The sequence below is a fragment of the Cyprinodon tularosa genome, unplaced genomic scaffold (assembly GCF_016077235.1).
Source record: "Cyprinodon tularosa strain WSP-4 unplaced genomic scaffold, ASM1607723v1 ctg229, whole genome shotgun sequence".
Taxonomy (NCBI): domain Eukaryota; kingdom Metazoa; phylum Chordata; class Actinopteri; order Cyprinodontiformes; family Cyprinodontidae; genus Cyprinodon; species Cyprinodon tularosa.
This window is the reverse complement of record NW_024038856.1, coordinates 975,177-1,002,626: the sequence shown is the minus strand read 5'-3', so window position 1 is coordinate 1,002,626 and position 27,450 is coordinate 975,177. Positions and strand designations below refer to the sequence as shown.

Genomic DNA, 27,450 nt, shown 5'->3' with positions numbered 1-27,450 from the left:
TCCATCAGAAATTGAGTAAAGTGGTTTGTCTGCTGATATGCATTATTTCTGAATGTTTGCATTCTCCAGACAACTGGATCTAGACTCTAGCTGATTTCTCTCCTGCACCACTGATTGTTAAAATTTGATTGGACTTAGTTTCAGGTGAGGGATCCAACGTGGAGCTTGGGGCTGCAGTATCAGTGTGTGTAACATGCATATAGTAACAGTATGAGGAGCAGCAACTGTTGGCTAACATATTCCACTAGTTTACATTTTTTGTATGTTAGTGTAATATTAAGCTAGTTGTGCAGCATTTCACTACAGAAATCCAACACCAATCTAACACGAATGATGTGAAGCAATGATGAGGATCCCAGTGTGATAGAGGAGGAAAGAAGAACATAGGAAGATATCATTTTGCTATTGTCATATTAAGATGTTCTACTGTCATACAGCCCCAGGAAATTGGGGAACAGTAAAATGCTGACATAAAGCTTTAGTTTGATTCTCTCTATCAGCAACGTAGCAGCATAAGAATTGAGAGATCCCACATACTGTAGCAGAGCTTTGCAGGCTGGGAGCCCCCTCTGTGCTGTTTTGGTGTCACTTTGATTTGCACAACAGAGGCTAGCAGGGTCCCAGTCAGTTCTGCACAAAAAAAAAAAAATACAACATCCTTCTTCTGTTCTTTTTAATCAGTTTGGTTGGTGCAAATGCTGAAGAAATAAAGGTTTGAGCATATATTCAGTGGACACTTTTAGAACAGGATAAATTGATTCTTTTCCCATCTAAGCTCACGCTCCTCCACCAATAGAGGGCAGCAGAACTTCTACAGCTTGTTAAAAGACAGCTATAGTGAGTTTGCAATCTACATAAGTAAAAGCTTAAATCCACAGTACTGATTCAGTGTAGCTGTCCCCTTAAATAAATGAGTTATGACAGATTGAGCAGTATTTTTTTTATTTTTTCAGAAATGTGTCATTGCTCTCTCCATCAGTGACCTTGGATTTTCTGTTGCACACTTGAAGCCAGTGCGTGGTTTTATCAGCATGTAAATCTCACATGCCAAAAACCCGTGACACCTTCTCACAATGATCAGCAAGTCTTTTCTACCTGTTTACACCTGAGTTTTTTGTTTAATTAATGTCTTTAGTCGCTGCCTCTGGAGGAAAGTGCATGAAACCAACAACAGTAACAAGGAGCTGAAAGTAATTTGGACATAGAAAAAGTAATAGAGCAATAGTTTTTGAAGATCTCCTGGACATCTGCTTGTTGATCGAGTTGTCATTTGGATGAACTCAAATAAGACATGCCTCAAAACCAACACATGATCACAACGCACATCGTTAAGTTGATAAATTGGCCACATCAGAAAAAGACAGACCGGCCTGGAAGTGATCCCTAAAACATGTCTGCGCCGGAACACGCCGACTGGAGAGGAGGTTTCCTCCTCTGTGTGGGAAAACAACCCAGTTCGGGCAGCAGGGAGTGTTTCTGCAGGAGATAAGGGGAGAGTGAAAGTTTGGAGAACTCTCTCACTCTATTTTCTGGTGACATCAGGAGAGAGAGACCCAGGGGGAGGGAGAGCTGGTGGGGGCGATCCCGCATGCTTGGTTCAGGACGCTCCAGTTTGCTGCGCTCCTAAACTTTTTCCTGGAGCTCTCCTGGCAGCGGATGGATGTTCTCTGGAAGGAGGAACCAGCCCACCAGAATATTTCCACCTGGTTCAGTCCGAAAGGATTCTGATAACTTAGCGGAGACTTTGAGATTGGGAAGCGTTTGGAGAGCCTTTACGCACTGAAGAGGCGCAGTTTGGTGTTTTGGGGGATAAAGGAGTTTTTCCTTTGATAAACTTGAAAACTCAGAGCAAAGGGAGGGAGTTTAACTTTAACAAACCCGAGAGGATCATCCTTGACCACTGCCGGGACCTACCTATCAGCTCCACATCGTTCGTGCAGCCGGATAGTATAGTTTCAGTTGGAGGTACCAGTCTGTCGGAGATGTCTGGAGCCGGGTGGCAGGAGCGCGCCGGGCTCAGCCGGTTTGGGGCTCTGCTTTGCGCGGTGCTGCTGTGGGCCGCCAGGGTGGAGGGATGCCCACACAAGTGCAGCTGCTCCGGGTCTCATGTGGACTGCCAGGGTCTGGGTCTAAAAGCTGTACCCAAAGGAATCCCGCGGAGTGCAGAGCGCCTGTAAGTGAGACCACTGCATGATTTCATGATTTCAGCCACTATATATATATATATATATATATATATATATATATATATATATATATATATATATATATATATATATATATATATATATATATAAATTAACTCTTCATTAAATAGATGAAGCCTGACAGCTCAAACTTTTAAACACTAAAGCGGACTTTGATGAATTCCTTTGAATGGAATGGCAATTACAGATAAATATCTGATATTTTTTATAATGCTTAAAGGAAAAAAAAGTATTTTTTTGCAACATTGAAAGCTTATTTAAAGGTATCTAAACTATCAAAGACAAAAGCTGTTATTTTTTATTTTGTTTTAAGTATTATGCCATTTAAATTGAACCCTGACCAGAAACCATTATGTAAAGTAAGTAAAAGCTTGATGGGCCCAGCTTTAATCTACAATCTACATTTATTTTACCTTCCTCTTATCATCGGTTATTCATTTCCATGAGACTGAAGGTTTAAATTGTATTAATGCATGACGTTAAGTTGACTTCTAATGAGATCTTATTTGTTGCAAACATAAAGCAAAACGTTTTACTGAAATTCCAGTAATTCTGCTTGAGAGCTTCACTGCAGGACTGAAATAAAAACTGTTGCTCTAAATGAGGCTGTTGAAAACAGGCCTGATAAAAAAAAGTCAGGGGAAAGTTTCTCTTTACCAGTTAATACTTTTCAAAAAGTGGTCCTCACAGGAGGAGGAACCTCTGTCATTTCCCTAAAAATCTTTTTGCACCTAAAGAGCTGATCTTGGTGGTTTTATTGGAGCTGTTGACAGAAACCTTAGTGATTTCATTCCCCAGAGGAATCCCTGACAGATGCTGCTGCCACCTCCCGCCTATTCTTGACACGTAGACACAGACTCTCCTCTTTCTCCAAACGAGATGGAAGTGATTACCCGTGATAACGGAGCCGGCCGAGGCCCTGGAGGGGATCAACCAACAGAACCAACCCTGAGACAACAAACACAATCAGGAGGCTGAGGGTCTTCACAGGGCGGCTGCGGCTTATGAATGCATGATTAGCATGTGTGGCTGCACAGTTACTGTTGCATTTGTTTGTGTATTCTTGGGTTTCTGCAGGTTTGTGTGATTGTTTTTCTTCTACACATGCGTGTGAGTGTTAACAATGCAGCTGTGACCTCCCAGGACCCACTGGCTTTCACGCAGCAATCCCCCGAAGACATTTACACCCCAGTAAAATAAATAATTAGATCTGGTTGTGAGAAGCGGTGGGATAAGGTGTTCCTTTTTACTGTCCCTGGTGGGGAATATTTGGGGAAGCAGTACCTCCTCCCAACCCGTCGACTCCAGAAACTATGTGTTTATGTTTCCCTGATTTATCCAGGTCAGTGTTTCAGATGAGAGTTGCTCTTTTCCTCCCTCATTCTCTTCCCTGCTGTTGGCCTTCATCTTTATTTCCCTCTACAGATATATTTCAGGGCGTCTGAGATGGGAAGCATTAAAATGGATGAGCTCTGGGCTGAAAAGGTTAGGGCAGATAGGAAACTTTTTAAAGTAGATGAGCGATATTGCTCCAGGCAGAGATTTGGGTTTGCTAACTGAGATAACTTAGATTTGGACATAAAATGACACAGTCTATTAAATAAACCATGATGATCTGTATCTATAACAGTTTAGATGTTGGATATTTAGCAAATATCCAATTATCAGTACCCCCTTTTAAACTTAAAAACAAACTGAAATAATTTTTTAACCAACTTGAAGAGTTGATTAACTAAACATGTGTTTGTAAATCATTTTCTATTCATAAACTCTGAAGGTCGGGAGAATGCCTTATTGTTAAAGGGGCTGGTCTTAACTGGTATGACTGGTATGCATCAGTTTCTAAAAAACAAATTCGCAAAACATTCAGATGGTGGTAAATTCAGAGAAAAAACAAACATGATGTTTCCACAAATGCTTAAGAAAATGCTATTTTTTTGTATTGAGGGAAGGCATGGTTCCACAGTTTGATTTCTGGTGAGGCTGCAAGATGTTTCTAAATATCAGCCCATATTTCCTCATAGTTTAAAGGTTCCCGCTGACTTTAAACGTGTGACTTATTACTGATTTCTATGTTTGAACTGCATATTTCCTTCTGAGCATGAGGAGCTTTACTGCCATTAGAGTAAATTCCTTAAGACAACTCCTTATTGGTTTGCAGCGGACTTCAGGTCCAAGGAAACCTAAAATGGATCCTAGGGTCCGTTTGACAAAGCAGCTTTACTGAAAGCTCTAAGTTTTCTAAACCTGAAATCACAGAAACTCATAAGTTTTCCATTTCACAAAGAGAGTATACTCAACCTCTGTTACTGTTACCGTAGTAACATTCTCCCCAGAGCTAACCTGGTTGGGAGCAGGTTTTGTTCAGTAAATTCCGATTGTCCTCTGTCTCTGCTTCCTTAGAGCAAATCACGTTGTTTTATTTCCTGATTTAGTCTTGAGACACCTGCTGTAATCCTTTGTGAACCATAAAAGAAAATAAGTCACTAGGTCCATTTGAGACAAACACAAACATACCATGTCCTTTAGACAATTGAGCGGCATTTAGTGGCAGAGGATTAAATTTTTATAGGGAATGGATTCTCAAACCACTTATAGATGCCCTTTCATACTCAGAAATGATGAGCGTTACCGTTTCACCTCACAGTCCATCACATAAATCCACAACATTATCTGTCCAGATTTGCAGCATTACACAGAGACAGTTAAAGTCAAATATGCAACATTTTAAGTGTTTTGGGGAGTCTGTTTTTTTCATATTGTGGGATAGTTTCCATCATAATGGTTGGTAACTTGGTTGGTTGGTTGGTTGCTTAGAGCAGTGGGACCAGGAGACAGGGAAACAAGAAGCTATAGTATGAAGAGCCAGAGGAACAAAGAGTGGTGAAGGCAGAGAGCCATGGAGGCTAGGTAGGTAAGACCTGTAGGATGATGATGGTTATGAAGAGGAGTGAGGGAGGCTGTCAGACATGAATAGGTCCCAGAGAGGTCTTTAAATACTCTGAGATTAAACAATGGACTCAGGTAAGCTTGGGTGGAGAATCCACAGTGACCTAAAAGAAGGTTATCTTGAAGAATGAGCACAAGGAATAGGTTAACCGAATAGATAAAGAAAACCCCACAGATAAACAAAGATACTGAGAAGATTTTGGCCACCACTGTCTGGCTAACTCAGCCAAGAGTATCTGGCAGCCAGCTCCTCTTACCCTCAAATTGATGGCCAGATAATTTGCAGGTGTGCAGTGGCACACCCGCTGACTACAGCTCCAGCTTCTCATTCACACAAAGTGAAAACACACTAATCCACTGTCTTGATGATAATAATAATATAACTTTATTGATCTCTTATTGGAGAAATTTACCTCTGCATTTAACCAATCCCCTTGGGGAGCAGTGGGCTGCCAGGGTTAGATTCTGTGGAAGTGGGCCTCAAACTCAGACCCTCAGGAGTCCAAGCTCTATGCCCTAACCACTAGGTCACCACTTCCCTTTGATAGCTTAGATAGCAACTCCCCTTTGCCATTTAGATAGCATCTGTGCCTATGAGCTTGAGTTATCACTCACTGCTGGTCTAACACCTTGTTACCAAAAACGACCTCCAATCAACGGTTTCAAAAAGACTTCTGGTTATTGTTTTGTTTCCTCATTGAGCGTTACCACGACTGCCACCTTTTAAAAGTAGAAATCTCGCCTAAAATCTGCTGCCCTTCAGTGTTGTAGCAAAATCTCTGTAGCATTATTATGATTCTGCTGCAGGAAAAGACAGTACAGTCTATGATATGGAGATGTTAGCATCTCAGACATTTTAGTGTAGGATGTGGCCTTTGTAGTTGAGCTTTAAACATAGTAGTAGCTGTAATCTGCAGCCTGAACACCAAAAACAACACTGTGTTAAGTTATTCCTGTTAATGTGCAATGAGAAACTCTATAATTATTTAAAGGAAGATAAAGTAACAATGACAACTAGTCTTTGAAATTGGCATAACACAGAAAATATTCAGGGAGTATCATGTGGGTTGTCAAGTCATTAGTAGTGTGGCTCAATTCAAGATGAAAAGTGAAGATGATTCAGCCATAATATGTTGTTAGAATACTTTTGAAATATGTCAAAGCTTCTTAAGAATTGCTGAGACTATTTCTGGTCCAATTCTTTGACTTGCTTCCATGTTTTAAGCTGCTGCTCTTTATGGGAGCATAGAATACCAAATGCTGTGCTCTGCTTTGGTAACCCTGGGAACTCTCATATGACCGGCTCAGGAACCGAGAAGTAGACACTAGTTAAACAGTACACTGAAGTAGTTCTGCACCTTACCTCTAGGTTTGAAAGAAGAAAAAGTTTAGTAAAAAGGATTTTCTGCTCATTTGAGGTGGTTTTTGGCTTCCACAACAAAGGTTGATGTGCAAAATGGAAGACAAAGCTGACTTTTTCAAATCAGCTCTGCCATAGTGACATGTAACTAGTGACATGACCGATCAGCTGTGTCTTCTGTAGCCGTCTTCCCAGATGTTACTATTGTGCTTGTGAACATGGCTGGAAGCATTATCAACATATCTACCTGACATGTTCATGTAAGAAGAACTTCCCCCGATTGCAAATCATTCATTACAACTTTCCTCAATCACTGATCTGTGGTCTCCTCTAGATTGCAACCACTACTTCCTGTTTACTGCACTCATGGACGACAACATAGGACGCCTCTGCGGTGCTTGGTTAATTCGCCTCCAAATAGGAAATATCTCGCAAATTTGTATTTAATTTTTTTCCAACTTTAAAAGGTGTAAGTTTCAGTTGAATGGAATTTATTTATATTATATACATTCATTTAATATATAGTATATTTATTATAGCAAATGTTCCATTCTGGGTTACAAATTAGAAGGAATTTGGTTAATTTTACTGTATATTTCTTACTTATACTTTACTGGGGGAGTGGTGGCCTAGTGGTTAGGACATTGTGCTTCGAATCCAGAGGTTTTAAGTCCCACCCCCACTCCCACAGACTTCCACTCTGAGCAGCTCCATTTACCCCACACTTCTCCCCGGGCACCGCACACTGGCTGCCCACTGCTCCCCAAGGCGATGGGTTAAATGCAGAGAGTTAATTTCGTTGCTTGTATTTGTGACAGTGTAATGACAATAAAACCCTGGAAAAGGAACACTTTGAAGTAGGAAAGAGGGTAGTGTTTTTGTTAAACTTGCTTCAGTGTTGTGTTGTCAGTGTAAACAGACATTTTGCTCTATTTGTTCCCTGTGAGTTTAATGGACTCACAATGAAGACAAATCATACTTACCAGTAAAAGGAGTGATGGTTTCATCACAACTAAAACTGATTCCTAAAACTGCAGAACAACGAAACAAATCATGAAGATTTAAATCGATCAGTATTTGATTTCATATTATCTGCCATCATTACACCACTGTTAAATTTTTCCTTCAACGAAGACCCACCAACGTGGCTCAATGTTGGACAGACTTGCACTGAAGTCGTCTTTATTAATAAATGCCAACAGAAGTCTCATCTAAATTACGTTTTTTTTTATTGCAGCAGGGATTTGTAGCTAAGGGAAGAGGAAGCCAAGTTCCCAGTCTTACTCTGTAGGAGCAATAACATCATTCACCAGTTCAGAAATTAAAGTAAGACCACAAGGTGTAAAGGGGGCAATCTTTTAACGTCTCCTTTAGCTTTTCCTGACTTCTCTAAAATCCACCCCAGCTGCTTGTTTTAAGGACTCTCTGAAGACGACTTTACTGAATCAAACTAATGCAGAGCGACTGTGTGAAGGTTACTGAAAACAAATGGAGAAAACCGCTGTGAAGTGTCCAAGCACATGAGTCAAGCTGAAGGAAATTGGGTTGGAAGTGTCGGAATCCATGAGAAGTACCTTCATTGTTCCTCTGAAAGGTCTACAATAGTATATTATTTTAGGATAAAAGAGCATGGCTGCCTGTAAAGCAGGAAATCATTGGAGAGGCAGACGTCTGGCTCCATAAGCCGTGGAAACCATCAACGACGTTCTTAAATCATTAAAGTTATTCTCAATTTAACATCCTGCTTTATACCTTGGAGTGTAGTTTCCTTCAGCTGTCATGGGAAGCGAAGGGAGAGCATCAGTCCGCCTGTCAAAAATGCACTGCTCTAACGTTTAAACGCCAGTTTTTCCTCACTATTATAAACAGAACATTTGGAAAGGTTAATGAGAGAAAAACAGTGCTGACCTCAGTCTCTCACTCATGCAGTTTACCTCGGGCCAGTCAATCCCATAATGTCCTCCTTGGGAAGCCACTCGAGACCTCATTTGCATCTAATTTGAGTGGAGGGGCTTTTAAAGGGGGTGGGGGTGAAATGAATTTGAAAACAGGACGGCTTTTCTCTCCTGGGTTCACTTCACACCTGTTCTGCAGGGACGCTCACAGTACCACACACGCCCGCCCTGTGCAGCGCTTGGTTTAATTTTTTTTTCTTGAGCTGCAAACTGTTTCTTTACTGCTGTGAAATGTCAGGAATTGGTGCCGTGAACTCAGGAGGGAACATTCGGATCAGCCGAACTGCAGTCAGGAAACTCCTATTTTAAGGCATTTAAATGTGTAAATATGAATGTAGACTTGATGTCAGCAGCTTTTTACCTCGGTTCAGATTGAAGTCTTTATATGTGTGGGTCTGCCTGAGTGTGTGTCAGCGGCTGAGAAGTCTCGCTGCTTCAAGCAGCGCTGCCTGGGCCAGCTCTTCAACAAACCAAACTTTTGATTTTCTCTTCCATCGCTAATGGCTCTTTGAGGAACGTCTGGCAACTTTTTTACAAGCAACACCTTCTCAGCTTACTCTGTCCTCTATTGGCCTTTTCACTCTCCGTTTGTTTCCAGCTCTTCATCTCTATCCAGACTTTGTTCCTCTGCTCTCCTCCTTCTCTCCTTTGTGTGTTTTTCTCTGATTAGGTTTCTGTTTTTGTCACCTTTGGATCACTTTGACATCTTTTCTTCCTTCTCTGCTTCTTCTGGTCTAATTTGCTCCACTTCCCCTTGACCTTCATCTCCTTCTCCAGCTCTCAGTCACACAGTCAGGCGTTCAGTTTGCCAGCAGCAACTCTCTAGTTGAGTTTTCACAGCCCCCATTTCCCCTCTGCATGCCAACCCACCACTGAGCAGTAGGATCCTGCGGTGTGTGTGTGTGTGTTTCTCTGTGATGAACGGATCTAGCAGGTTACAGCATTTGCTCCTGGCTCTTATCAAAGCTTTGTGTTGATTGGTCAGTGGATGCTATAGTCCCCCCACCCACACCCCCCAGATGTGGAATGTTGGGTGTTTCTGGAAGGTATCTCTCTGCTCTGACGCAGAACAAGTTAGAATCAGAACCATTAAACAGCTGACCCCTGCTGACACCTTTGGTCGTTGCACAACTAATGTTTTTTAAAAAGATACAGAAACTTCTGAGGCCTATTTTAGCTGTTTTTACAGACGATAAAACAAACATCATGTTGTAGTACGTTTTCAATTTAGTTCAAATTAGGGGGAAAAATTAAAAGGTTTGCACTATGGAATTGAGCTGGGATGGATGGATGGATGGATGGATGGATGGATGGATGGATGGATGGATGGATGGATGGATGGATGGATGGATGGATTCATTTAGCTCTAGTGTCAAATTTTAGACTGTAGTCACTCTACAGAACATTTAATTGAGCCTTTAGTTCCACTAATAAATATTCTGCATATTTGAATCATTCATTCAGTTCATGTGGTACAGAACCTAAAGGGCAGTACCTTATATTTCTTGTACAAATTCATGGAGCATTCTCCACCTAACATTTATTGTAAACTTTCAAAGTAATAAATTCAAACAGAAACAGAACATAGAAAAAGAAAAACAGGAAATTTACTTGCGGAGGCATAATAAAGGCAAGTAAAGAAAAGTTGGACATAAATCCTAAACTAAAGATGTTTCATTTAAAGTAAATAGAATCAAAGTCTAAACAAATCTTATTTTAGTCTTCATTTAATGCAATGTTGGGATTCATTATTTTTAGAATTTTCTTAGAATGAATGCCAGATTGCTGGAGCATAAGACTAAGACTTAGATAAACTTTACTGTCATTTTGTATACACAGTGTATACAAAATGACAGTATACATTGCATACAGCTTTTCAAAGGTGAATGAGAATTAAACGGTGCTTTGCTGTGTTTGGTTCTGGTCCTAAATACAAAATAGAATTGAGCTGGGAGGTCTGTACGGTTCATCCACTGACAGCAACTCTGTCATTTATTTTGGAGATAAGCCATTCAGTAAAATCTGTTCTCTGACATATAAGGGAGCCGGTGTAAAGATTTTAGCACTGGGGTGATGTGCTCCACTTTCTTTATTTCGGTGAGGATGCGGGTAGCAGCTTTCTTGATCATTTGCAGCTGTCTGATTCGCTTTTTAGAAAGACCCGTGAAGACACCATTCTACTGCAGATAAACCAATGAGTTAGGGTCCTGAGGCTGGATTTCTGGCCTGATCAACAGTTTCCAGCTCTGATACCTGAAGCTGTGTGAGAAAATTCAATTACTCGTCCTTTGGTGTAAAACACATTCAGTTTCGTTTTTATTCAGCTAAACCAAACATGGCACAGCTGTGCGTTGATTTTTTTTTCCATGCATTTACATAGCAGTTAAATGGGTTCATATTCCCCTGGAGATATTCTGCTGAATGTGTTTTGTGGCTAAAGTGATGTCCAACCTCAGGTCTTAATACTGTGTGACCAAAGTCTCACTTTTGTCTTTTCCTGCTGTTATATCATTTTTGTTTACGTATTTGAGCTCTTATTTTTAACAAAATAACTAAAGAGTTGAAGACCTCTCGTGAAACACACTGTCCTGCAGTGCATTCGTCAACTTAAAGTAGAATAATCATCCATGGAGTTCCTCCTCAGATGTCTGTAGAATCGTGGTTCCTCTGTCTTAAAGGAAAACTTCAATAGGCTACAGCTCCATAGACCAGGTGGTACCTCACCATTAGGTAATGGGATTTCATGACAATATTTAGAAGTCTTCTATATTTTGAATCATTGCATCATATTTTAAAAATATATAATGTTCCACCCTGTTTCCACCGCCTTTGGTTGGGATCCCTGTTTGGAACTAGTGACTCTAATAAAATGTGACAGATTAGGACCCTTGATTAAACCAAAATACATCTAAATGACCTGCTACTGCTGGATAAAATCTATTGGAGTCAGAGAACCACATTTCCCCTACAGCAGCCTGTTGGTAAATTACAGAAAATGACTTAAATCATTAGTTGTCAATGTGGCTATGAAAAGTCCCCGGGGCAAGTAGGAATGGCCTTGCTGTGGATAGTTCTGAAAACATCAGGTATTCTGCTGTAGATCGTCTCTGTTCTTGCCTTACTGTAGGTTAGACACCTCATTCTTTCCTTCCCACATTTTTCTAGTTTCCACTTTTCCTTTTTTACCACCAGGACTGACTAAAATTAAAAACTAAAACTATTAGAGACCCTCTGAGAGTTTGGAGAACCGATGATTTAAAGATTGTCCGAGTCCTCATGAGTTGAGGAAAACTTGGGAACAAATTTAGTCCTAAAAATGAGAGTTTATTAGACTCACTTTGTATATCGAGGTGAAGTGATTTAAAAATACAATAAATCAGAGATGATTTAAAAATATTACATGGTGCTGTTATTTGAAAGCTGTTCTGGAAATTTCAAAAGCCTCTGGTGTATCTCAGGGGTGCATATGTCCTCCGTAGCTTCAACTAGCAGGCCTGCTTAGCTAACCTCTGAATTAACGCCATCAATCAACAGAGAGTGTTATTTACTGTTATCATGGGGAGGTAGGTGATGTCATCCAGCTGAGGGTTATTGCTATAGCAGACGAGTCTAAAGTAAGACGTATAAACCACAATGAGCTTGCTGTTCTGAAACGGCCTCTTAATGTCACGCCTATCATCCGTGGCCATCTTGTGGTATCCAGTTTGTCCCTGTCTAAATATGTTGGGTTCAGTTCTCGAGCAGCAAATAGCTCTGGTACAGGGAACCAGCATTTAGACTCCAGTTCTGGGTCAGTGGGTGATATCTTTTCTCAGAGTCTCTGCAGCTTGTGGCCAGTTGACCTTTCTATATAATGACTTTTCGCCTGGCAAAGGAGCAACCATCTGGCACAGACGGCAGCCGCTTGCCTTCTGGGAATTGATGCAGGGTGAATGTCACATTAAACATCAGCACGGATTCTGAAGGGACAGGGTACAAAGGTGCAGTAAACACAGAAAGAATAACAGACTCTCTGTGTGTATCCTGAATCACGCCCATGCATGCATGCAGATGAATGGGCAGATTGAGAAAATATTCTGAACAACTTTTTCTTATATTAGCTCCACAGAACTGACCTTTATGGTCCCAGAAGAAAATTGAATGGACAACTAATAATAGTGAGCTGAAGTTGAAAGCCTTTGTTGATAGCTAGGGTCATTTAGAATGGATGTGATTGACCTGGAATCTGTATGTACTGATTAAACGAATTAAAAATGTTTAAAGTTGTCCGGAGACAAACTTTGCTCTGAATTATTGTTACATGAATAAACTGAATTGAACAAAAGCCAGAAGTCATGTTTGTTTTTCCCCCAATGTACAAAAGATGGTAGATGTAGCATGATGCTGGGTTGCACAGCTAAGTATAGTAACAGTTGAATAAAATGCAATTGTCAAATCACAGAGGCACTTAATTTTGGTTATATTATATTTATATAATATATAGAATAATTAGCTATATACAGTATCTCAGGCACCTAGCTCACAGATTCATGCCTCCAAGTAGAAGTTAGCACTTTTTCCACTCAAAGATTATAGTTAAGTCCTGCAATAATGGACTCTGGAAAAGCAAGCTTTCAAGGTCAAGAAAAATCCTAAACCCTATAGTAAAACATTTACATGATTGTTGTTAGTACAAATTAAAATTTGAATAAAATTAGAATATTGGTTTAAAATAATGAATACAATTTCTGCCCAAATCCTTGAGCCCTGCAAAGAACCATAACTGTCTATGTGGAGCTAAATTCAGGAGGACCCATGAAGAAAATGGTTTAGAGGCTGCAGAAGAGCTGAGACTGTGCGGGAGGTTCAGCTTTTAGCACAAGAGCCATGATAAACATGCAGCCAGAGATACAGTGGTTGGTTTAGACCAGAGCAGATTGTGTGAGTTAGAAGGGCCTAGTCAAAGCTCAGACTTAAATCCAATTCAGAAAATTAAGAGACTTGAAAACTGATTTTCAACATTGTGTTCTGGGATGCTGCTAAAAGTAGATGCCTCCTTGCATATTTAAATCAACATTTATTTTTTACCCCACTTCCTGAAATCAAGTATTAATTCAGGCTGGAAACAGATTTTGATTCTATCTGTAGAGGAATATCTTCTACATCGAACTTTATCTCCTGCAGGTTAAATCATTGTTCATTAAACAAAAGTCTATTTTAATTGCCAAACAGAGAAAATGACCCGTTTCTGCGTATATTTTACAGTTCTCCTTTGATTCCTCTCCAGGGTAAGTTTCTCTGACGTTGGGTTCGGGTTTCACATCTGCACGCTTAACTGGTGCTTTTGGAGTCTTTGCAGTGCTTCTGTTTACAAGAACTCAGCGATTAATATGCTGTGTATGGTGTGAGTGCTGCAGCAGAGGGTCATGGTATGATGAAGACTTGGATAAACACAGGTTGGAGAAGAATCTCATTTCATTTTAAACTTCAAACAAGCCTTTGATGTAAATAAAGAGCAGCCAGAATATCCTGCATGTCAAAGTTAAATTAAGGCCACAGAGATCATTTACACCAATCAAAAACTGCCTAATCATGCTTCTTATTCGTATTCTTTCACTTTGCATACATGGGAAATCTCATCAAGGAGTCCAGTTTACAGCACACACTCATCATTATGCAAGCAGAGGGACACAGTTCACTCTCATGCTTTTAGCGGATTAAACATGCAACTGGTTGTAGATGGAAACTTTGACGTTTAATGAGAAAGAGAGAGTCTGTGACACAGAAACAAGCCAGAGTCACGAACAACCTTCTGAAACACACTGTCCTCACACTGCAGGTTTTAACTGTGTGTGGGGGTAAAATACCATTATTCACACATGGGTTTAAGTGTATGGAGGCTTCTGATGGTAACAAGCAAAGCCACTGTTTTGTTTGGTCACAGTCACCAAAGCAACACATTATATTCTGGCTGCTGGGGCTCTTTTTTTTCTCGCTATGTTCGTTTTCTCTACACCTGCATGCATGCATGTTTGCATGTGTTTACTTGTGGGCATGCGGTGGTGCATGGAGCATGACAGTCTGACTTGTAATTTTCCTTTTTCAGTCCATCTGTCACCTAAGCTAACAGTGGAAATATAGATTCCTCCATATGCAGGTTTTCCCCTCTTTCCTTCACTTTCTCCTTCAGCCTCTCGTTTTCTTTAATCTCTTTTGTTCCTAAATGCTTTTGTCGAACAGCGCTGAGATTTGTTCTTAGCTTTTCAGCAGCTTACTCTTCCCTGAAATTGCAGACTGCATTCCCTGAAACTACAGACTGCAGCAAAAGTAAATCTGCAGACTTTCAAACTTCTCCAGTTGGTCTGGTCTCCCTCCAGCATCAAAAACCATCCTTCAGTCAAATAAGGAAATATATTCCTCACTCTTAAATGCTTTCTGTGTTAACAAACCAGATGATAAGTCCCTTCATTAGGTTCTGTGTGTCACCTACATTGTATGTGCCTGGAATTCTTCCGAAGGGAGGTTTCCAACTCTTTCTTTGGATAAATATACCATAAATGGAACCATTATAGTCCCTACAAAAGTGTTTTTGCCTTCTTCAAATCCGTAAATTTTTAGCAGATCAACCAAACCTGCATGAACCTCTCAGAAATTCAGAAAGGGTAAAGATCTGGTGTGTGATTCCACCTAAATTAATCTAATTGTGTAAAATGTTCTTAGATGTTGATTTGGGATTGGTTGTCTAAGCTGGCTGTCTGTCCCTAATGTCCGGTTTGAATGTGACATTTCATATCAACGGAAATGTATCAGGCTAGATCCTAGTTGAGCCAGTTTTCAAACTCTATCATCAATAGAATGCATGATGAGGTGAAAGTTGTTCTAGAACTTGATCTGTTTCTTATCTATGCTCTCTGCCACTTCCTGCCATAAAGTGTGCCTTCCTTCAGGTTTCAGGTAGAATGACAGCCTGTGGATGGATTCTTGCCATTATGAATCCAGTTTGAAAGCAAACCAGGGCTTGTGTCTGGGGATAGAAACTCAGTTTGGAGCTCAGAGGAAAAGGAAGAGGGCAATTAGGATTCCTTACGAAACTGGGAGGTTTAGAATGCCAGATTTCGGCATACCTATGAACCAGTAGGACAGATGGAGAGCGGGAAAGGAGGAGTGGGAAAGCAAAGCTTTACAAGAGCTTTGTGGAAAATAACAAGAGATTAGGAGAGGAAGTGAATGCATTTGGAAACCAGGCGTTGGATGGAGAACTACAAAGGATGACAGGAAGATAAAGAAATGGGGTAGACCAAGATATGGACCCAGAGTCCAATAGGGTGATTGAAAAAGTGGAAAGAGGAAATGTCACAGAGTTGGAAAGATAAAGCAGTGAGAGGAAACTGCTGCTGATGTGGGGCCCGCCACAAAAAGACGGAGAAAGGTCATACAAACAGAAACAAGTCCAAGTAAAATCTGAGGTGAAGGTGAAAAATAAAGCCCACAGGAGACCCACGGTGACCGACCAGGTCAAACGTCTTCATTCATGGTTTAAACCAGTTGTTACTACAGCTTTGTACGTTCGGACTAATCTGATCTATCATTTCTCTTACATGTCCACCTGCTTCTCCTTATTGTGGGTCAGACCAGTAAACAGAGCGTTAAGACAAAAAGGACGGCTGCCTGAGAAAGAGGGTTTACTGGTTTCAGGACAGATCGTTAAATCTGTCCTGAAACCTCAGGACAAATTTAACAATCAGAATGCATTGTTAAATCTTGCATTCTGATTTAACAACCAGAATGCAAACATCAGGTGTTATGACACCTGATGTTTGCATTCCTGCTTTCTTGTCTCCCTCCTGCAGATACACACATGCCCAGCTTATCTCTGACTGCAGTGGAAACAAACAGTGGTTAGGCCTTTTGTACCACAGCCCACTGTCTGCTGCCTCGCTTGCAGGTGGTCAGTTCAATTAGATGTTGAGCTTTGGTGTTGGGTGGGATGGACGCCCAGTCTTTAAAAGTCCAGGTGCAAATAAAAAAGAAAATCTTCACACTGTAGGCACTTTGTTAGTGAAATACTCAGCCTGTTTAGATCCATCTGTTTATCAGAAGAGACGTTTAATCACACACAATACGAACGACAAGGTTCTGTTTTCCTGCTCCAAAGATTTTTTCTAATTAAACAATAGTAATAAGAATATTTAAGCCCACACTTTTTAGTGCAGCCCAGAATCTATCTGCAAAAACAACAGCAGGAACTCTGCTGTTTAAACTGAACTAGAACTAGTTTTCTCTAGTTTGAGACAAATATACCAAGTCATTCTTTAGCACTATCACTTTATGATCTGCATCAGCTCAGATATGCACATTCTAAACCCTAACTCCCTCTCCCTCTCGCTATAGCTCCAAACTCCTCTTATGTTCTGATGTTAGATCGGATAGATTTCTATATGCTGTACCTGGAACCGCATCCCTGCTGTTTGTTTGACTGCTTAGCCGTCTCCCTGGTGAGAACAAGTGTTTCCACTGAGAACGTGAGAGACAGATGAAGATAAGGATGGAGAGATTAGCCTTGGAGTGGGCAGGGAACATGAAGCCAACTGTAACAAAAAAGTGGAACATGGAGATAAAAGACGAGAGATTATAGAGCGAGAGAGAAACATATGAAGGCATAAAGAAATTGTTTGGTCAACTGTGAACCTGTGAATGATAAGGCAACAGAGAATGTGAGAGGAGAGATTTACTAAAAAGGGAGAGATTAGAGAGAAATAGAAAAAGTGGAGATGAAGCCTGAGATGAGGTGAAGCCGGCTGTGAAGGACCGATGGAGCGACATCAGAGAGCAACGAGCGTGGAGAGATGGAGAACAGGCGACAGAAAACAGCCTAAAAACTGACAGATTGCCACCAAACGCAGGAGAAAGTACAGAAAGACAGAGGGCCTGAGTGAGGAAGAGAGGATGGATGGAGGTGATGAGGAGCCTTTGAATGCTGTCAGAGACGGAGGACACCTCCAATTACAGATGGACACAAAGACAGAGTTCATCATGGAGGCAGCGCCTTCTGAAAGCACAGAATGATTCATCAGGAAAATCTGATTTATTGCCTCAGCTTCTCTGTCAAAGTAAAAACACAGAAGCTGGTGATGGTGCAGCACCTTCTGAAGGACCCAGATCAGAAAGGTGGTACAGCTCCCTCTGAATCCATCATCATTCAGGCTTCAGTGATAAACATTTTTCTCTTCATGTTCTTCCTTTCAGCTGCTCTTTAAATTATGCCTCTGCATGCTTCTTAATCATCAGTATACGATGGACAACACACAGTAGTGCATGATTGAAATGGAGACATAAATAATTTTTTTATTCTAGTTGTGCATACTGTATCTTTTCATCCCCATTTATTCTGATACCCGCTAATATGCCGTAATCAAGTGCAACAAAATGCCTTAATTGGTGCTGCAGCAAACATCAACCCAGAAGTTTATACACCTCTATGAAAACCTTAAGTGGGTGAAAACTAAAACTGTATCCCCTCCTCCTGGTCTTGCTGTGCTTGTCTGCAGTAATGTTTGACAACAGCAGACATGAAACATTTCTTTCTATGTTTGCAACCTTTCTTACCAACCTTGATAAGAAACCTACTAGTCTGATGAATAGGTTTTGGTTTTCTGATATGTGTGTTACTCTTTTGCTTTTACAGACACAGCATTTTGTGTGTTTTGAAACAGGGTTGATGAAAGCAACTCGAGTGAAGAGTAGAACCGATGATTTGGTGATGATTTATTATTACTTCTGCAGAGACGCTGAAAGCTGTATCATTTAGGAAAGTGTTCAGGGGATTTTTTTTATTAGTATTTACTTCTTTTCTTATCAGGAATCTTCAGATTTCAATCAGATTCTCTCTTAGTGCAGTGTGGGAACTATTAATCAGTGGGTCCCTTATGCAGTCCTCCAGTGTATCAGATAAGATTTGAAAGTATTCATTACCTTGGAGGCCCCTTAAGGAGACCCTGGTGGGCCAGGGACATGTGTTTGGTCCTAAGTAGGTACTGGTCTGTTCTGTAAGGCCTCTCCGTCTCAGGCTGCAGTATGGCTCCTATTAGCAGAGGTAGCCATGCTGGTGTTGGGATTCTTTTTGAAATCTTATATGGTCTTAAATCAGATTTATAAATGTTTTGGTGTTTTATGAAAAGCATACAGACTGGCTGCCTTAGTGGAACCTGACTGTGTGTGTGTGTGTGTGCTCGCTCTAATTCCTTTAGCCTCTCAATGAACAGCAGACTCTCTTAAAGGCAGCCATGATGCACCAACACATCATGGGGTCTCACTTCTTACTGCAGTGTGTTTACATCATACACACCCATAGTGAAAACAGATTAAATGTCATCCAGGAAACGTGATGAGATTTTAAAGCCGTGTTGATGGAAAGAGAAAATAATTGGTGTGGTGGAATCAGTTCAGTCGGAGTGTTTGTGTGTTTTAGGCTTGTCTCTTGTTTTTGTTAGCAAGTTTGCATGCTTCTGTGCATTGTGTGTGGCCTCAGATGCTGTGCAGGCCGTTCTCACGCTCTGTCCCACTGCCACATTCATGGATCAGACTAAAAAGGCAAAGAAATAAAGATAAACACACAAGTGCTTTCATATTTAGTGAACAAAAAAGATCTGCTTCAGTGGAAACAAGCTGCCACAGATTTTTATTGACATGATTAAAAAGCGTTGGTGTCATAACTCTGAGTCATTGTATAGCTGTACATACGTATTAGCCCATATGTATATTTGATTTTTGATCTCATGCTAATCTATGCAGACGATCAGTCTACACTGATGAAGATTAATAACCTCCGCATGAAAAATACTTGGAGTGGAGTTCCCGTCTACAGCAGGATACTGATGCCCAACCTGAAGCTCCAAGCTGATGTTTAACATTACTGTTTCTCTCTGCAGGGATTTAAACCGAAACAACATCACCAGAATCACTAAAGTGGACTTCTCTGGACTGAAGAACCTCAGGATTCTGTAAGTTTGTACCTTTTCCTTTAACAATATAAAAAACATACAACATCACAGGGAATTCATATGTAGTTCTGTTGTTTTCCATCTAAAAAAGAATGTAAATCAGTATTTTGTTGATATTTTGTAGAAAATGTATTTAAGTTTACAAAGAACTTAAAACTAACTTAACGTCCAATTTGATCACAAAAAGCAAAATAATCAGAGTAAAATCTTACCATGGAAATGTATTCTTAGAACTGCTTTGAATCAAAATGAGAAAAGTTGACCTTCAGCCATAAGGAAACAATTATCATAATTCTGTCATTCAGCATCTAAAAGCTTCACAATTAGAAACATGGCTTTCATCTTTAAGCTTTTAAATCAAACAATCTCTTCAGGCTCATTTAATAGGCTGCTTGGAAATATGGAAGCAGAGGCACAGTGATGCATTATGAGCCCATGAAGAAGTCCGTAGCATGTTCCTTTTGTCCTCCTCGTTTGCATTTACTAAAAATGAATTTCAAAGGAATTGATTCGGTTAAGAACCAGCTCCAAAAATACTCACACTCATATTTTACAAATTTTTTTGTCATGTTACTTCCACAAAATAATGACATATTAAATGTTAATAAACCTCACAAGTTTGTTAGCGAACATTAGAAAACATCACGAGAAACAAGGAACCCAGCAGACAGGCCATGGAGGAAGTTCTGGTTCAGCTTAAAGCAGGGTTGGGTTCTAGAACAAAGCTCCATCAATCATCAGAACATGGAAAACCACTTGCTGATCTACCAAGACGTGTGCACCTATACCAACAGGCTGGACGAGGAGAACACTGATCAGAGAAGCCCCCAAAAGGTGCATGATAGCAGAACAAACATGTTGGAGAAAGAGTGTAGGACACAGGAATCCTATACGAGGCATAGTTGTCCAAAACGAACCATCTACTCTTAAACACACTATCACCAAGGTAAAACATGGCGGTGGCAGCATCAGGCTTTGGCGCCTTTCAAGGCTTGATGTTTGTTGATGTTCTCCACCCAAACTGATAAAGCAATAGATGTAAATCAAACATAGATCAAAACAAATCCAGACGATCTGCAACTGGTTCAGCGGACTTTATAACACACACACACAAAAAAAAATTTTTTTTAGACCCATCTATTTACCGTTATGCTTTATTCCTGCTTCTTTGTGTTGGTGGGTCAAGTTCAGGAGCCTCTGTTAACCAGAACCTACCATGCTGTAGCAATTAAGCTGGTGCTATATTTATCTAATGGGCCTGTATGTGCCTATAGGGAAAACAAGTCTCTATAAAATAAAGTTTCCCGTCCTAATAAAGGCTTCCAGGTCTGCAGCGAATGCAAATATTGCTGTTTATAAGGTAAAGTAATAGAGTAATTAAGGGAAACCATAACAGCCACAAGCATAGAGACATTAAGTGTGTATGATGATCTTCTGCACAATGGTTGGCAGAAATGAAGGCTCTTAATATGAAGTAGTGGAAGGTTACAGTATAGGTCCACAGCATTAAGAAAAAAGAATACTTTTTTTTCTTTGAAATTGCAGTCAAATAATCAGAGAAAATAGACTTTAACAGACATTTCTGATTATAAAGATATGGATCATCTGTGCTTGTTGTCATTTTATAGATGATTGTCTCCCTTCGAGACTACTGTTCTCCTCAGAGCCTTCTTATACTGTTCAACCAGAGAAACATAAGCCTAGTGAGACATGAAAAGAAGAAGAAATGTCTGCAGATCAAAGAGTTACTAACCCCTTAACTTTATCTGTATCTTTGATGTTTAAGTGCATGTAAGGGAAAATATCTTTAGAGAAATTATGAGATAACGACTTCCTGTATCCAGAAAGCCTTTGCTTTGAGTCGGACATCTTACTTTGGTCTCTTAATGACCAACAATGAAATGAAATTGTTTTGCTGGTGATTTTTTCTTCCTCCACTTGTCCTTTGGTCTGTGATTCAGAAAGTAAATTTCATGCACTGATCATTTAAATGGCTGCACTCAGCAGAAAGTAGCTGCTTATCTGCTCTCTGCTGTCCTAATTGACTTCATAGGCTCTCACTCTTTCTCCTCAAACGCCTCAAATCTCTTTGTGTGTGTGTGGATGTGTGTCTGTGAGTGTGTGTATGCAAGGACTTTAATAACTATAATCACTGTTGGCTGCATGCTGCTTCCCTCCTCACTCCATTTTAACCAGAGCGGTAGATAAAAATACACTCCCGTCACAAACTACACCGAGGAGGGAAACAAGTTTCTTTAAATGACTGTTAACTTTTCTTCAGTGAGCTTGTTTAAGTGGACTTTGAAGGAGAATTTGAACCCCATAGTTAAAATATGAGGTTATATCTATGCTTTTGTGCGCAGCAACACAGGCTAAAAAGTAAAAGTAAGGGATTTCCTCCTGCCAGTGAGAACGGAGATGGAGGAGCGGGAAAAGTGTGTGTTTGCGTGTGAAAGGCGAGGAGCTTGTTTTTAATGTGGTTGGTGATAAACTGCTGTGACTGCTGCGCTCCAAACTGGGAGGGGATGTCCTGGGAAAGAGGAGGTAGTCTGAGAAAGCACACATACATGCATCCCACTGCAGATCAGATATGAAGGTATTTTCACTCAGAATAAATTTTTATTGAATATGATACAGGAGGTAGCTTTTGATTGCAGGAAAAACAGTCATTCATCTATTATCGGTAGTTTTAAGGGAAGCATTAATGTTAAAAGCTGTTCATACTCTTCCTAATAAAAATTTCTTCTGTAAATAAACGCAAACAAACTTTTTTTTTAACCAAAATCTGAGCAGCTTTTCTCTGATGATTGTTTTTTATTTCTGATGATTTGCACTGAGGTTGAAAGGCCTCTGTATTATTACCCTTATATTTAGCTCCCTCTATAGAAGTGCTTTGGGTTGACTTCTCCAAAACTTCCAGTCAGAAGAAAGATGTTGGTCACATTAACAGATCATCTGAAACCTAAATCTATGAGGAGGATGAATAATTTTTTTCTAACCATAGATATGGATATTTTGGTCAAAGAACAGACAAAGTGACGGGAGTTTTTTTTTTGCTTTAAAGCTTCCTTGTCACTTCACTCTTGAAGGAGGTTGTAGAACCAGTGCCGCATCAATCCCTGATCCTGGCCATACCACCTCCATGCTGCACTGTTGATACTTTGTTCTCAGGTTTAAGCTTCACCTGGAGCTCTTCAAACATTGTTCTTCTTATTGTGACCAAACAGCTCAACATTGTCTATTCAGCTTGCTCCAGTGGGTGGCTGCAGATTTCAGTCCAGCTTGCAGGAGGATTTCAATCTGGGTCCTTCCATAAGAAATAGAAGTGGAAAGCTTGGATCTGATGGTGGATTAAAATGACCCATTTGGATGTTTTAACAGGACAAAGGTGTCTAGAACATGTTTAAACGGGACCTGCTAGAATTCCAACAAGGTGCCAACCTTGCTGGTAGTTTATGTATATAAGCATGGTATGTCAGTAACCAGCAAGTTTAAATGAGCTTTGTTATTTCCTTTTAGAGAAGGAATTCAGTTCTTCATCACGATGAAACCAGGACTTGAATCATAGCTATATAAAGTCTCTGATTTTCTTGGAAATTTGCCGAATGAATTAAAGTCTTTATTTTTTAATATGTACTCAGTATGAGTTGCAAAAATAGTTTTCTGATTCTTGTTTTTTAAAGCTATTATTTTAGTTTTCCAAAAAGGAGGAAAAAATTATTGAAATAAAAGTTCCATTGCAACCTTCATTAACTTTGACACTTATGCTGATAGCTAGATGTTAAAATTCTATCTACACCTTATGGCACTGACGGGACAGCTAAAAGTAACCCTGTTTCTTAATCTTGTATATAACCAAGAATTTAGACAGAATGGGACTTAAGTCTGAGACTTAGACTGCTGTCACCTAAAGAGATTGTGACTTGAACCAGACTGTTAGATTTAAGACTGGAGTTTTGCAGTCTTTGTCATCTGGTATCAGATTCAGAATGCCATACAAACTCTTTGAGACATTTTGACATTGTGGCAACATGTTCGAATCATTATGAAAAGATTTGCAGTTTTTCAAAAAATATTTTACTCCTTCACTGCGTTGAGTCTCTCTGTAATCCAAAACATTCTGCGCTCAGCAGCAGCTTTTATTTCAGATTTCCACATGGTTTCCCAGCGACTAGTTCTTTTCTGAAGCTAAAGTGGGCAGTATTACCATGCAGCACCGCAGACTGGATTCTATAAGAAAACGTTAATTTCAGTCAGGGATTGGGAAAGAAAAAAAAGGAAATACTGGCGTCTAGTTAGATCTCTGTTAAAAACACCCGAAATGACCCCTATATCTGCAGTCAACCTCATTAAAACACGCTAATTGGGCTGATTTATTGATATTTAACTTCAACATCTGATCTCATTGGAGTTCCTGTTCTGTAACTGGATAACGCTGTAACTGCATCCAGCAGTCGGAGTATTTTCTTTCAAACTCGGCTCGCCTCTGCATGCACACTGCAAATGCAACACTTAGTGTAATATCTTTGGCAGTCACACTTTAAAAGATTTCTTCCAGACTGTGGCAAAATTGAGTAATTCCAAACAAATTTAGATGTAAGTAAAAACTGGAGCTTGATAAGGAAAAGCTGGCTGCAGCATTCATGTGGTCTCACCCATAACAGAGCAGTTAGCGTCCCCAGAAATCTGTCCTTTTCCCCATCCAGGTGCCAGTAGAAGCTAGCATGACATCATTTTGGTTTTGTCTGATGCTTGTTAGGAATCTGTAGTATGGTTGACTTATTAGATGCGTTCTCCAAACACACCAGACCAAAACTTGTTTGTGCTCATTTCTCCACGGTTCTGTGAATGACTAATGCTGATGCTAAACAATAAAAGTTGTAGCCAGATGAGGTGCTGTGGAAAGGTTCTGGCCTTAATAGAGCGTCAAAGGTTAGGATGATGGATGGATGTTTCAGATCTATTTTTTTAATCGGTGTCTATACTTCTGAGCTGCACTACAGAGCAGCTGCCAGCAGGCTTGGATGAAGGAGGTCCTGGGTTTAAACCCTTCTCTCCCGGTAATCCTGCTTCCTCCAACAATGCAACAGTTAGGTTAAATGGTTTCTGCAGTGATTCCCAACCGGGGGTACGCGTACACCTATTGGTCTGTGAGTGCATTGCAAGGGGTACATGAAAAAATTGTATTTCTTAGGTTGTAAACAAAAGGGATCTGTTTTGCTTTTTGAGGACCAACTTGAAAAATTAAACAAGCTTTTAATCTATTAAGTAAAACTAATTAAGTTAGTCTGACAATAATTTTTGTTCTGTATTTTGTTCTCAATTCAGTTACTCAAAGGAGCTCAAGTTTTATAAATACAAAATAATCTAATTTTGTATTTGTTTTGTTTCTTTACTAACTTCCAGGCAACGTATTTATGCAGTTTTTTTATTTGTGATAAAAAACATAAAATTATAAAAATTAAAGGCTCAAAAAGACATAGATATAGTTAGTTAGTTAGTTAGTTAGTTAGTTAGTTAGTTAGTTAGTTAGTTAGTTAGTTAGTTAGTTAGTTAGTTAGTTGGTTAGTGAGTTAGTAAAGATAAAAACATATAGAAATTAGATAAAAAAAAAAAAACTAAATTGAAAAAATAAAAATAAAAACAACTCCTCCAAGAGCCATTAAACTGTCTAATGGTGGCCAGGACAAAATATCTTCTGTACTGTATTTCTCTCTCACAGAGATCAGTAAGGAAATAGTCTTGATCTAAGTTATTATACGTTACACTTTTGGACAATCATCAATACTTAGACTTAGAGGGGTACTCATGGTAAGACAAAATGCACACAAGTCAAAAAAGGTTGGCAAACACTGATCTAAAGAAGGAATGAATGCATGCACCGTTGTTTGTCATTTGAGCCTTTGTGTTGATTCATTTTTTTTTTTTTTTACATTTTCTACATTTCCTTTTCTCTCCTGACTCGTTTCCAATTCCTTCTTTCACGGTTAATCCTTCCTTCTCTCATCTCCTGACTCGTTCATTTCCTTCTCTCCCATGGGATCATTTTTGCCATCATAAGTCTGAACACATCCACCAGGGTTTCTGCTGAGATCTTCTTTATGTTCTCTCTCAGACCCATCTGGAAAGCCTTAGCACCACATCCCACACAGAACCAGGGGAGACGTGTTAGTGTGTAGGAACCACATGAAAGACTGAAGACAAATGGGGGAAATTTGCCCTAAAGAATTGGATGTTAATTATTTGTTTTGGCTGACTAGATTAAAACGTTTGCGTAAACATTGAGTATTCATGGCAGATTCATTTGTTCTGTCCGTTGATTATCTATTTATTCAATCAATGAAGTGTCTCTGCTGCTCTACATGAGCCAGAAAGGGACATTTTTCAGCTGGTTAGGTTACATCAATTTTTTTTCCATTTTGAGGACATTCTCATAGCAGCTGTGTACAGAAATAAAGAGAAAGAGGACCGCTCTAACCATTAAAACTAATTATTTCTCCTCTGTTTGTCTCTTCATATCCATTCATTTAGTCATCTGGAGGACAACCAAATCAGCGTCATCGAGAGAGGAGCCTTCCAGGACCTGAGGCTGCTGGAGAGACTGTAAGTTTCGTGACTCCCTTTGACACTGATTTCTGATGAAACAAAAAGGTGGAAGATAAACCGGTGCAAGTCACAAACCCTCCGCAGTGAGGATGTGTTCACACGAGATGCCTCCAGTGATAAAATGTTCCCAGATCCAGCAAGTATTCAAACCCCTGGCTCTTCTTCTCAAAGTAAAACCATAAATCTGAATGAATACTACTGGGATTTGAGCAGTCCAGATTTCTTTTAGAAATCTTTACAAAATGAGATGTTTCAGGTGTTCTGTTTCTGGCTATAGATCTTCTCCAGAGAACATTAGAGAACAGCCAGCATAAAGGCTAGGGAACTAAGCAGCAAAAAAAATAGTTCTGCAGTCTTGACTCCAATGGGGCTGACTGCAAATACACTCCACACTTTTCAGAATTGCATTAGAGAAACAACTATGTGTCCTTTTCCTCAAATGGTGCCAGTATGCTCTGCTTTGTTTTGGTCCGTTAGTTACACCTATTAAAAATGGAGGTTAGAAAACTTTAATAAGGTTCTGTGTGTGACTTCTTGCAATGATAACTGCTCCTGGTCTGTTGACAAAGTTGACTCAGCCACACCAGATCAGCACCAACTAACCTGTCTCACCTTACACATAATCGCAGAATGCTCTGTTTCCAATATCTCTGCGTGTCTATATATGCCAGGGTTGCTATAACCTCAAACTCACACCAAGACTTAATTCAACATAGCATAGGTGTCAGTGTCCAACACACACAGCTGCATGTTAATGACTGCAGGCTGGATGGTAGATTGACACACCAATAAACAGAAAACATCTGCTGCACAGTGATGATTGAGTTTAACTAGAGTAAAAGTAAAAATAAAAAATAAATTCACTAATTTAGCAACAATAATCTTAGCTGTAGTTTAACCAGGTGTAATGTTAAAAATGCGGACTACATCATGAGAGGCAGAAACAGAGGCTCGTGGTTTTCATTCGTTTTCAACAATTTACCACTAAGATGTGTTTCAGAATCTGTTAAATGAATTCAAGTCTGTTTAGAGGAGTAAAGATAAAGTTAGAAGCAACCTTGATGTTAAAGCACAATTGTGCTTGATGTTACAGCGCAATGGCGCAATCCTGACGTGATATGAGTCACACGATGAAGAGTTCCTCTAACAAATGTACCAGGGGAATAAGGTGTCTGGTAGAAAGCATGGCGCAGCCACGATGGAGCTTATGCAATTTTTCAAATCCAGTGAAACCTTGGATTTCGATTTGTCATAATTTAGCATTTTTTTCTAATTCTTCTGTTTTGAACCTTTTAACAATGTGTAATTCTAAATAGGCATTTTGATTCCTCAAAACATGTTTTATAACAAAAGAAACCAAAAATGAGAAAGCAAAGAAAAAATATCCCTGTTCC

General features: G+C 39.8%; 1 protein-coding gene across 1 annotated transcript in view; it reads left to right on the top strand.

The window, feature by feature from the left end:
- Window positions 1–1,476: 1,476 nt before the first annotated feature.
- Window positions 1,477–27,450, top strand: part of slit3 (slit homolog 3 (Drosophila)) — a 283,239-nt gene continuing 257,265 nt past the window's right edge. The window contains exons 1-3 of the mRNA XM_038286679.1: window positions 1,477–2,173; window positions 19,379–19,450; window positions 25,982–26,053. Coding sequence (XP_038142607.1) covers window positions 1,983–2,173; window positions 19,379–19,450; window positions 25,982–26,053 — 335 coding nt within the window. The 5' untranslated portion in view covers window positions 1,477–1,982. The remainder of the gene's footprint in view (window positions 2,174–19,378; window positions 19,451–25,981; window positions 26,054–27,450) is intronic.